The sequence below is a fragment of the Berghia stephanieae genome, chromosome 5, assembly GCF_034508935.2.
Source record: "Berghia stephanieae isolate SIO BIC M18660-M18661 chromosome 5, UCSD_Bste_1.3, whole genome shotgun sequence".
Lineage (NCBI taxonomy): Eukaryota > Metazoa > Mollusca > Gastropoda > Nudibranchia > Aeolidiidae > Berghia > Berghia stephanieae.
In genome coordinates, this window is record NC_088364.1 from 21,811,428 (window position 1) to 21,824,856 (window position 13,429).

The 13,429-nt window shown below is 36.5% G+C and overlaps 1 protein-coding gene across 1 annotated transcript in view; it reads right to left on the minus strand.

The window, feature by feature from the left end:
• Positions 1–1,655: 1,655 nt before the first annotated feature.
• LOC144974105 (uncharacterized) overlaps positions 1,656–13,429 on the minus strand; it is a 32,173-nt gene continuing 20,399 nt past the window's right edge. Inside the window, exons 7-10 of the mRNA XM_078917003.1 lie at positions 10,635–11,020; positions 4,924–5,048; positions 3,219–3,317; positions 1,656–1,812 (exon numbers count right to left, since the gene is read on the minus strand). Coding sequence (XP_078773129.1) covers positions 1,755–1,812; positions 3,219–3,317; positions 4,924–5,048; positions 10,635–11,020 — 668 coding nt within the window. The 3' untranslated portion in view covers positions 1,656–1,754. The remainder of the gene's footprint in view (positions 1,813–3,218; positions 3,318–4,923; positions 5,049–10,634; positions 11,021–13,429) is intronic.

The window sequence follows — 13,429 nt, forward strand, 5'->3', positions numbered from 1 at the left end:
GTGTATTCCCCTGTGCTTGTGAATGGATGAGACTTTTAGGTGATCTCAAATGAAGTACATCGAAAGTGAGAATTCAAGAACTTTTTACTATCCCATTTTCTTCCTTTTTACGGAGCCGACATGCCCTGAATGTGTTGCAAGCGCCGTTCTTAAAACAAATGAAAAAAAACAACAAATCTTCAAAACTCTCGTAGCAGAGCTAAAAAGAAATTACATTTAAAAAACCAACCCAAAATAGATGAAATGTACCAAACAGACAAATTTCACCGAAAGTCATATTTTCACGTTTGTTTCTAGCTGACAAGAATAATATATTTCAAATATTTATCGATATTATCTACGTTTATCGATATCATCCTAACCCGATATTTTCCAAAAGACCTATCACGTACTTGAAATATCACATGAATTCAATCCATATTTGAAATAAATACGAAGAATCTGACCAAAATATAACAAGTATGTGGTCAGTGTACACCTGGGCTTTTGGGTTATTTCATATTAAGATTAATATAATATACATCCTCTAAACTCTAGATATAACTGAATGTGAGAGACGAACTTAAAGCCCTCAAAGACATGAAACGATCTGCAATCTTAAAGGTGTAGATTTGAGCATAAATTGAATTTTCATATTTTCTTATTCCAGACTAAATCCGTAAATGTGTACAATCGATACAAAGTAGCAGTTATGTATAATATGCGTTTAGCTTTAAAAAACATCCGTCAGCCGGATACAACGTGCAAACGCACTAAACTATGTCTAACCTTAAAAGTTTATAGTCTGATTTATAACAAGATATGAAGTGAGTAGAAAAGTGCCAGAAGACAATAGAGAATAAACATTTTTCGCGGCGGTGGTGGGGTTTAAACCTGCGACCTTATTGGTACGACAACTCCGCCTGGCAGATGAGAGCGTGGCTCTACCGTGTGAGCTATCCACGAACACAAAAATATTCGTATCAAACCCAAGTCATTTCTAGATCCCTCTCTCACCCACTTCTGGAGACCGCCGATTCGTTCGCACACCACCATCGCGAAGTAATTTTGACCAGCAGTGAAGCTTAATAGCCAATATTCTCAACACAAACATATAACATAGAAACGATTGAGACATTGAGTATGCTCCGGTGTATGGGGTGAATTTTTAATTCAGAAAAGTGAGTGGAGCAGGCACTTATGTTGGTAACAACAAGATATGAAGTGAGTAGAAAAGTGCCAGAAGACAATAGAGAATAAAAATTTTTATTCGAATCGGCGGTCTCCAGAAGTGGGTGAGAGAGGGATCTAGAAATGACTTGGGTTTGATACGAATATTTTTGTGTTCGTGGATAGCTCACACGGTAGAGCCGCGCTCTCACCTGCCAGGCGGAGTTGTCGTACCAATAAGGTCGCAGGTTCAAACCCCACCACCGCCGCGAAAAAAATTTATTCTCTATTGTCTTCTGGCACTTTTCTACTCACTTCATATCTTGTTGTTACCAACATAGGTGCCTGCTCCACTCACTTTTCTGAATTATAAATAGTCTGCTTTATAGAATTTAGTAAGAAGTTATCAATTATTTGACTATATATATATATATATATATATATATATATATATATATATATATATATATATATATATATATATATATATCTTTAACATTCCTGTATTGATTCAGAATAATGTTGGCAAAGAATCTTATAGATCGAACGAAAATGACGTCACTCAGCTGACTTGTTTCTTCGTCAATAGAGGTCACTCACTCCATTTACCAGTCGTTCAATGATGCCGTTATCTTTTCACTTGATTGCTGTGTCTCCGTTAACCTAGACGGAGAGATAAAATGATTTAAGCATACTCGTTTTAGAGCGAGATAAACAACAAAAAAAAAACAAAAAAAAAACAGACAAACAAAAAAAAAACAAACAAACAAAAAACAAAAGACAAACAAGCATGACTGCAAATACGAGTGCAACTACTCATATAAACGCAAGGCCAGTCCTTTTCGGGGAGACCAAAATCTGAAATTATCAGGATTTGAGATGTATATCTAAACTGTTCAAACTCTCTCGCCCCCCCCCCATTCTCTCTCTCTCTCTCTCTCTCTCTCTCTCTTTCTCTCCCTATCTATCTATCTATCTATCTATCTATCTATCTCTCAGTCTCTCTCTGTATTTATAATATGCTTTCAAAGACTTTTTAAGGCGGCTTACTTTAATGGCCAATTTACTCATTTTTTTTTCAATCTATGATTACCTGCCTTTCTAAATTGGAGATCCTATTGCTATTAATGTAAGAATGTGTATTTGTGTTGTGTGTGTGTGTGTGTGTGTGTGTGTGTGTGTGTGTATGTGTGTGTGCATTTGTTGTGTGTCGCTGTGTAGTGAGATCTTAGACTCTCAACACAACCCAATTTAGAGTTCACACTTCAAACCAACGGTCAGATATAAGACACTCGACAGCTTGTCCTAAGGAAAAGCATTTTGCTATGTGGTCTAGTGGGATGACACTCGCCTTCGGATAGGAAGGTCTTGATTTCGAGTCCCGTTCTGAGCGGTGCATAGTTGAGTCCTTAAAAATGGCTCTTTGCTCCCATTCTCTTCCCGAACTCATGTGTTGAATGAGGACATGGCCGTGAACCGCGTTGTCTCTGTCTGAAAATAAAATTATAATATCGCCTAACAGGCGTCATGCCTCGTCTCTCATGTTAAGCGTTGCTGTTGGCCAAGGACCCCTTGTAATGCTCTTTGAGCACTTTTAATGGATATACCTCTATATATAGGTCATGCTTTGTTGGTTGTTTTTTTGTTTGTTTTTGTTTTGTTACTTTTTTGGGGTTTTTTTTTATTTTATTTATTTTTTTTTTTTTTTTTGGGGGGGGGGGCGGGGGTTCATTTTGTTTTTGGTCTGTTAGATCTAGCTGATGGACTGGAGCCATATCTAATGGTAGCAAGTAATCAAACGTTCCATTAACCGTTACACAGAAACCGGGATGAGCTAAGTCCTAGAGGCCATATGGTTCTAAATGACTACCTTCTTTGTTTCGTATTCTGGATTATGTTCCTTGCAGCTGGTATTGAAACATGCGACTTCTCTGCACACATTCGAAGCATGTTCTCAACATCAACAACAACAACAAAAACAACAAAAAAAACAACAACTTCAAAAATAACAACAATAACGACAGCAGCATCAACATAAGCAACAACAATACATTCTTAGTTCTACTTACTCGCACTCTAAGATGTCACAAGCATATTTGCTTCTTTGATGAGGCGTTGCAACTTGCTCTACGTCAATCGGTGGCTTGTCGTCAGGTGTGACTTGTGACCTGATAAGTGGTATGCAATATTAAATTTAGTCGTAGTAGGAAGAAGAAGAAGAAGAAGAAGAAGAAGAAGAAGAAGAAGAAGAAGAAAAGAGAAAGAGAAAGAGAAGAAGAAGAAAGAGAAGAGATGCAGATGGAGAGAGAAGAGAGAGAGAGAAGGAGAGAAGGAGAGGGAAAGAAGGGATGAGAGAGAAGAGAATAATAATGAAAATAAAAAATAATAATAAAAAAATAAAATAATAATAATAATAATAATAATAAAAGAAGAAGAAGAAGAAGAAGAAGAAGAAGAAGAAGAAGAAGAAGAAGAAGAAGAAGAGAAGAAGAAGAAGAAGAAGAAGAAGAAGAAGAAGAAGAAGAAGAAGAAGAAGAAGAAGAAGAAGAAAATGAAGAAGAAGAAGAGAAGAAGAAGAAGAAGAAGAAGAAGAAGAAGAAGAAGAAGAAGAAGAAGAAGAAGAAGAAGAAGAAGAAGAAGAAGAAGAAGAAGAAGAAGAAGAACAACAACAACAGCAGCAACAAGAAGAAGAAGAAGAACAGCAACAACAAGAAGACTGGCACGATCTTGGCCCATTCATTCCCATTGAAAATTAATCTAATCGGCATTGAGCATTATTTACTCTCCTTTCCTTTTCCTTTGTTTGTTCTATATTTCTCTCTCTCTCTCACGCTCTTCCCCTCTCTCTCTTCTCTCTATCTTCCTTCCTCCGTTCTTCGTCTTCCTTATTCGAACGCCAGTTCGTCAAAACGTATTGTGGAGAAAATTGTGTGGTTGGTCCAAATACAATTACCTGGAAATTAAAGGCCGAATCACTCCATAAAAGACCTTCGATGTCTCCACATCATCATAATCCAGGCCTCACATCAAGAGGGGAATAACACAAAACAACAGATCAGTATGCATATGGAATCAATAACTCATTGTTAACAGTTAACCTGTTAGACGGAGTCCCTATAGCGCTGTCACTTTTCTACTCCTTGTACAACCTATCTCTGGAAGTCACTAACAGGCTGTGATTCGTATACGTGGCACATCATCAACTGCTTTGAGAGCTCCAGCCCGAGGACATAATACCTGGAAATCCATCCAAATAGGTGCCGAAAATTTAGACAATCAAATACGACACCCAGACTGAGGGGCAGTTTTGAGAATTTTAAAACAATTTTGACTCATTTGATCCTTATTTTTCTTATATAGTTTCAAAACTAAAATTATTTCTCATTTTCATCGTTTGTTATTTAGAGAGTCACTTATTTTTTTGTTTTTACCTTTATTAATCCTTGATAAGTACATTTGTACTAACTTGACAACACGCATTACATAGAGGGTTGAGAAAAAGAAGAACTAACTTTGCGACTCTCCAATTGTCAATTAATATGATAAAAAACGAATTCCTTTGTTTATCTCCGTGTTGAAGTCTCTCAATGGGGCTTATTTCAAAGGAAAGCTAAATTAGTCCTTACCAAGCTTCAGACGCAGTGCTCAGTAGAGGTGACTTCCACAGGAGGCCACACAGCGTGGGTATATCTCATATCTTGCTGAATATGGTACCAACCACGTCAATTCCCCTGGGCGAATTTACAAATCATATACAATTATATTTCTACTCACCTTTTTTTCTTTTCCCTAATAACGTAGTAAAAAACAGCCACGATAATGGCCAGTAGAAAGAGAAATCCGACAGTTAAGCCAGCGATTAAACAATCCACGTCACTGTCGTCGTCGGAATCTGAGCCCTAATAAAAACGAAGAACAAAATATATATTACAAATAGTACAGCCCTCTTTATTCGTTTTCCGACATATTCTTCTTTGATTTATTAACATTATTGTTTTAAGCCATTTTCTAATGGAGCTGGAGTTTCCATGAATCAAGGTATTGAGTCAGCTAGGTAATCAACCCACTGGGCCATTAGATATACACAAGCTTGATCGTGCCCTCTCGAAAAAGTTAAGGGGAGTGGCTTCGACTTAAATTTTTTGAAGTTATTTTGGGGGTATTTTTATCGATGGAAAAAAACAGTCGTTTGTTCTGTCTGCTCCATTGGATGTCCAGTCCGTTACCAAATTAGAGGTCAGAGCCAGAGCCATACCTCCGAGAGATTAGGATCCTATAAAAGTCACACACATATTATTAGACTCAAATATCTGAAACAAAAACCATTGCAAGGGTGTGTGATGGAAATGGGTCCTAATAACGTGGCATGACTTCCGGTAGAACTAATTTTAGAATGCTAATTTTAAAGTTATCATGTTGTGTTTTAAGGGAATGATCTATTCCGATCGACGAGTACATATATTATATGCTGGTCTGACATCCTGTCACAAAACGCATGTTATTTGGGTTACGATGCTTGTTTCTTGCTGTTACATTTGGTTTTTATGTTTATCCGCCTTAAGTCTGTAATTGCTGCTTTTCGTTTGAAAAGCATCCTCGATGACTATTAGATAGACTGTCACCTACACTGCATTAAGGTTAGAGTGGCAACGTCAGGTGAGATAGCGCTGAAGGAAGACTAATCCCTTAACTTCAGAGTAAGGAAGTTTTCTAAGAAGTCCCGAACACCGGGTATTTCGTTATCCTGATTTTTTGGGAAAACCTTATACTTTTGAGGATCGACTCAATAATAGATCATTTCTTGACTGACCATGAGTTACGTTAAGTTACTGCCTATGACATGGGTTGGGTAGACGTAGTTTTAATACGTATATAGAGGAGGGTTTTCTCCCATCACGATAGCCTGAGCAAGAGACATGTTAGATTCTCTATAAGTCTCACAAGTCATACCTATTTAGTAAAAATCGCCTTGGCTTCGGAATTAATAATGACATTGAATATCAAACGTCAATGAAATTTCTTTCATTTGACGACTCTATCTATGGTGTGTCTATAGTGATTTATTGTGGTTTTAATTATAGTTTATTCAATAAGATGGTTGTATTTATGATGTGAAATTATCATCAGTGAATTTTCATGTGCATGATAACAGAGTATTATTGTTCATAATATATACATAATAATCGTGCTTTGAGGTAAAAGGATAACAGATGTAATAATTGGTGAAAGATATAAAAGTTGTTTACACATTCATAATCATTGTCGTAAATAATAATTGAAATATTAATTTTGAGAGAATTAATAAGAGTAATGGTCAATCTACAGATTGATATGCTGTGCTAAGATAATTCTCGCTTGTTTATAAGTATGGCACGGGAATAGGTGTGAATTTAGGATTATTTTAGTAATCATGTATCTCGTTCTATACAGAATAGAGTCGGTTAGCCCCGGCTATAAATCCAGACTTTATACAAGTGAGATTTGTATGTTATCATGATTGAAGACAACGTGAAATGAGAAAACATTTTGCGTCCCTAATTGGTTGAAGAACAATACGATAAACAAAACCTTACATGCCTGGACTTGACATGAAATAGTGAAAATAACAAGTTTATCAACTAAAGAGAACTTGTGACGGAAACAGAGCGTTGCCATGAAGACAAACTTAAAATTATGTTATAATGGACTCCTACATCAAAAATCTTGAATGACTCCAATAATGTGATCGAGACTGCCATCGTCATCATCATCCTCATTCATCATTCATTGCGTGTCTTCATATTATTAAGTAAGGTAAGGGGCCCCAACCATTAGATTATTACGTGCACCATCGCCACCATGCATCATCATTTTTAATATTTACTTATCCTCTGTCACCCATATCATTTGGCTATTTTTCTTTCTAATTCTTGTTCTTTAGAATAGTAATACACAGTTATAAAATTCTAATTCAATTGTCTTGTACTGTGCCTTTGCATGTGTTGTGTGGAAGCCCTTTAAATGTCTCAGCCTTGGGTAAATAGCCGCTATACTCTAGCTTTGGGATCGTCACGTAGGTCAGTACTTTTGTCTGTACCTCACTTTGTGACACATCCGAACCTACGTATGGGTAAAGTTTAACATTGTTGTAATGAATAATATTTTGGGTCATTTTTTGAAATTTCCATTACAACAATCAGCCCTTAAGGAAATTGGTTATCAGACCTGCAAATAAGTGCACGTCTATTCCGATTAATTTGACACCCCAAGGGGAGTATTCTGATAGGGTGTCTGGACTGCCGTGAAATTGCCAGATTGCTCCAAATATCGGTTGAGCTTTCATATTTTGATGACTATTCGAACACAGATTTTAACAATTAAAAAAATATATATTTTAGAAAACTTTCAAAGAAAAGACCAACTGCAATTTTCCGCATACGAACTCAGCATGTCTCACTCAACCAACACCTGGTTCAACCCCCAACAAACTCCCTATGAGATTCCTACTTTCCAACTGCAACAAACTTTGTGAGACCTCAGAAGACCCCTTCTCCCTCAATACACCAATACATCACAACAGAACAAGTGGAATAAACATCTGCATAGGAATGACTTCATTTCTGTGGATTGAAGAGCACAATTACAAGCCCAACGACCTCAATAGAATCAATAACAGCACCAATCAGTTTATAAAAATATTGGCTGGGAATGTCTTGTGTTTTTAATATTAATCCATACCCCAGTCGAGGCGAGTTTTGTGTGTTATTCTGGGTCATAGTTTGACAATCAATGCAACAAATCTGACAACGCTTGATCTAAATGTCAAGAGGCCGTGCTTATTGGTTATCGTAGACACAGTATCATCAAAGCAAATTGAAATGGAAAGTGTTTGGAGTGGCAATATAGATAAATGTGAAGTTGGTACCAGTGTGTCTCCTGATCTCTGACAAACTACGATATAGACATAGAGTACCGATAAGGGCGGAACAATTGTTGGACATTTTGGAACTGGGTTAGAGGCATGAATTATTTCGGACAAAAACCAAAAGTCTCAGGAATGATAAGACAGGAGTTCGAATCCGAATAGTGAAAATAAGATATTTTTTTTGTCTTAGGATCTAAAAACAAAAGAAGAAAATTCTTTTAGATTCGCAAGCCCGATCAAGGCCAATAATTCATTTTTATATCTATGCAGTGATATGGTGAAGAAAATTATGATCACAAACCTAATTTTTTAGAAAAAGTGTTTTCCCCATGAGTAAGGGCTGTAATAACATTGAATAATCGGGTCTTCCAATTACTGTGTTATTCTGGGTGTCACATTTTGAATGAGATCTGCCCTGTTTGACTCATTTCAGGTTATCTTTTACCAGATCTAATTCAGAATTAGCAACCAGGCATCAATCGCTGGTTTAACAGTGAGCCAGTAAAGGGAAATATTCCGACAGTAAATCAGGTTCAAGCGAAATCATTTTTGTGTGTAAGTCAGACCACATACCCTCCCAATAACACACACACACACACACACACACATACACACACACATACACAAACACACAAGAACAACACCACCACTTTAAATTCATACTGTTCTGACAAAGATAAGTAACGATATAGAGGGTCGTCTAGTATAGGTTGCATTCTTGCATTTTGGAGTTTTGGACGAGTTCCCAATCGCCACAGCATGATGATTACAAAAGTTAAGTGCAATAAATCTTATATTCTCCACTTCAAACGATAGATGTAGTCATATAGTGAAGCGATAAATGAAAATGGTCCACGTCGTATTTTATGGACATTGAGTCAATGCTATGGTGTAAAAGAGTAGATAATTCTCCGCGTTTTCTTGGTCGTTTCATGAAAAAAAATCTTTAAAATTGGCTGACTTAGAGGCATTTGAAAAAGACAATCTGTACTAAAGTGGTTTTAATCAAAACGGCTTCAAAGTTTACTTAACGTCATCTCAACGTTTAACGTCCCCTCTGAAAACTAATTATGAAAATGTTTCCAGTAAAAATTTCGCTGTCGAGTTTTATGGACGTCTTTGCAGAAATGAATAAACGATCTTATTATTGGGAAACCTCAATTACAATCACAAAGTTCCTAAAACCCTTTTATTATCTATTTGTGGCCCACCGTATCAACACGGTATTATGTCGGAATGGAACTGGACCTTAAAAGTGAATGAAGAATTAAAATGATAAGAAATACTAACTTTCAGTTTTTTACGATGGAAGAAATTGTCTTCAATCCCCATCCTAACAAACATAAATTGAAGCCAAATTTCATACGTGCACCAAGTTCAATCCGACATCATACCGCTTTGATACTGTGGGTCACAAACTTCAAAAGTTCTTCCCGGGTTATGTGAAGCATTTCCCTAGAGCATTCTCAATTGAAAGACATAAAAATATTTAATTTTAATAAAGGGGGTGCCTCAAAAAAAGACGTTCCCTCATAAAAGCAACGAACCTATTTTCTTAGCACACATCTGTGTTAAATACCGTGCTATTTTGAAGATGACATTTTTTTGCATAAATGACTTTAATCAAAATTGAAGAAAATCTTTTAGTGTTACTTAAAAAGTGAAATTGTTTATGGAATTGACCATGGAGTTAGGTTGTCGTTGTGGGTGCCAATACCCTAGATTTATAATCCGGTGTATATTCAAATACTATTTTCGACAAGACTGGGGGTAATAATAGGGGCTATTTTTTGTGATCAAGATAGTTCCTACATCAGAAAAAGTTTTTGTTATTGACCACCCTCTCTCTGAAATCTTATACTGGCTACAGGCGATCAATCTGTCAAATGAAATGGAGATATCCCCTTACCCATGCAGGTTCTGTTACAAGCAGAGGTAGACATTGTATTTATGTGGCACAAATCCAAGATATGTTTTCATCTCCTGGTGATTGTTTATCGTTTGTATAACACATAACGAGACGTGCAACATTATAGGCGCTAATGTAACTTGTTGACAGAACAACACCTCTTAGCACTACAGATATCTCCAAATATAAGGTCCGTCCATCTCTGATAGTGATAAGAAAGGAATATATTATGTGGAACATGTATGGGCAATTTCCTTTGCATGAACATACACTTAATATGTGTAAACGCCGACTCGACCTCCCATCCACCCCTGACTTAAAAAGTCGAAATGGAGTCTAAGGCCGTACCTTAGCACCTCATTGACACACAAAGCATCTTCTGTTTATGTCTGGGGTTTCTGCCAGATCGAATATAAACCCAAGTGCCCAACCAACCACTCTTGGATGAAAGCGGATAGAAAATTGCAAGAAAAAAAGATGAAGCATCACTTAGTCCTATCCGTCATTTTTAAAATAATGCTATAATACTTATACACTCTTTCTGCCCATTAATGAAGTTCAATTTAGCGCCAATTTAACGGATTGTCAACATTATCGACGATGATATATAGACGGAAAAATGTCTCGTAAAATTTGTGAACTTTGTATATTAATATAGAATCATATTATTACCTCAAAAACGTTACTGCCAGCTGACGCAGTCAAAGCTGTGAAATATTTCCCCTGAGGTGGAGTATTGCTGATTGCTGATGTTGTCACTGCTGCTTGTGTTTTACTTGCTGTGATAGTAGTCGTCACTGTGGCTGTTGGAGTTGTCGAGCTTATGGTCATTGGTGCAACTGAGGTGGTTGTTTTAGTGGTCGTTGGTATGGCTGAGGTGGTTGTTTTAGTAGTGGTTGGTATAGCTGAGGTGGTTGTTTTAGTAGTGGTTGGTATAGCTGAGGTGGTTGTTTTAGTGGATGTTTGTATGGCTGTTGTTGAGGTCACTGGTACACGTGTGTTAGTCGTAGTTATAAGAGTAGTAGAAGTTGTGGTGATTTGTGTTTCACAGTATTGGCCTGAAAAAAAAAAAACAAACCCGGTAAACATTATTTTCAGTTATACGCCATCTGAAAAAGTACAAGACAAAGCAAGAAAGAATAAAAACATCCCAAAAAATCGACATGTCTTGACTGGTAATACAGTAGCTATGATTCGTGATATTGTCTTAGAAAACGGCATCTTTATAACTCTCACGGTTGATTATTATTATTATTATTATTATTATTATTATTATTATTATTATTATTATTATTAATATTATTATTATTATTATTATTAATATTATTATTATTACTGAAAAGCCTTGGGTCGGCTCTTGTATTTTCAAGACTATAATATATAAGAAACTAACAGAGGTATCAAAACAAAGCTTAGTTTATGTCCTTTTCGGCTATTATTATATATTTCTGCATAGCCACAGTTTCCATCTACATAGAGCCGCCAAAGATGCACCAGTTATTGCATCGCGTCGAAGAGGAACTGTAGTGATTTATTTCAAATCCATCCTAACTTTCTCAGGATTTTAAATATCTCATACACATTTTGCTCACAGCGTCGCCCCAAATTTTTATGACCCCAACATATTTAATTTTACAATCTGCTGCAATTACGAGGACGCCAATTTAAGACACGGGATAAATTAACGACCAGCTGAGAGACAAGATGCCTGGTTACCAGCGACTTCTTATAGTAGACAATGCTGGTTACCCATTGATCGAGATCGGAAGCTAGTCCAGGAGCTGACGCTAGATATTCATGTTAACTACTTAACAAGTGACCCTAGCGCCGCCACCAGTCATAGGAAGGTCGCCACCAGTCACATCCAAACTTTACCATACAGATACCAAACAGGAACCTATAATAATAAGTTGAGAAACCGATCATGGACAGATGAAAATTAACTTACCCATAACCTAACTTTAATTAATTGATACATTAAAAATGTACTATTATTCTTTTGGTTAATTATGTGTGAATGTGTTATTGTGTGGGGCTATTCTGTTGATTTATATTAAAGTATTTCTGCTTTTACGGGGATTAATACTTATCTTCTGAACCTAATCTATCCCTATAATTAGTGGTGCCAACAATCTACCACAAATTCGACTTCCTATTTCTTTAAATCAGAAATTTTATTATTACTGTCGAGTTGTCAGGACCTTTAACCCAACTATAACAAGGTAAAAGAGGCACCCGACGACTCCTGTCTTGAGGAAATTATCTAACTTCTATTTGTCTATTCCTACTCGCCACTCTCCTACATGGACGCGACAGGAACTAACGTGGCAAACTTCAACATCATCGATCGAGTCACCTCCGCCTGCATCTCGCCATCAATGCCAAAATATGCCCCGCCCATCGAGATGTCTTTTCAGTCTTAAGAAAAGGAAAAACGTCACTTGAAGCTATCTAAATCAGAACTGTAAGGGGGATGTTCTACGACTTCAAGATGATAAACCTTCTTCCTCTTTCCATATTATGATCATGCGTTTAAGTGAGCATTCTTGAAATCCAACGGGCGCATACCTTTCTATAACCCAGAATTTCTCGAACGATACATCCATCTCTTTTTATGAAATTCCAAGCCTTTGTGAATTTCAGATTGTTTTTATCCAGCGATTAGCTCGATTAAGTTCTTCAATTTATTTGTTTGATTTGCTGCGGTTGATGCACTTTGTGGACGACCACTGCGAGCCTTCTCATTAATGCTAGTGGAGACAGCATCAGTTCCAGTAAAGCATACAACCCACCTTTAAACTGTTCAAATTCCCACGTCACAATGAACACGATTCAGTTGTTAATGAATGTTTACGGGTCCACATCTCTCTGTGCAATAAAGTACTCAGTCACAGCACGTTGTTGTTTTTTTTTGCAGAATTTTTGTGTGTGATTTCTTCATTAACAAATCAAGAAAATGAGACTAAACAAAATTTGGCAAACTAATAGAAGAATAAATTACAAACATATTGATGTATAGTTTATACTCTTGAATTCAATACAATGGAAGCTATTCAATAGGCGTCAAAACTTTTCAGTTAAGCCTAGATTGATACAGTATGAGTAATGGTGTGTTAATTATTTGAAGATCATCGCACTGTCATTAACCAGTTTACACCTGTAGTCTGGAAAAAAACTCGTATTTAAAAACTTGGCGAGAAAACGTGTCATTCAAATATCGATCAATTCATCGAGGTTCAAGATTTGAGAGTTTTTGTTAAGATAAGGGTCATTTAAATCAATTGGTTCTGGAAGAACCAGTTTTCTGGTGTCAAATTTTTAAAAACGAGTTTTTCCTTAACCAGGTTCAACTTCAAAACAATATCAAGTCGTTATTGTATATAGCGTTATGTTGTGGTCACTCTACACTGAGATTGACGGTAAACTAACCTTTAGGAGTTGGAGCCATAATAAAATTTAAAATACTC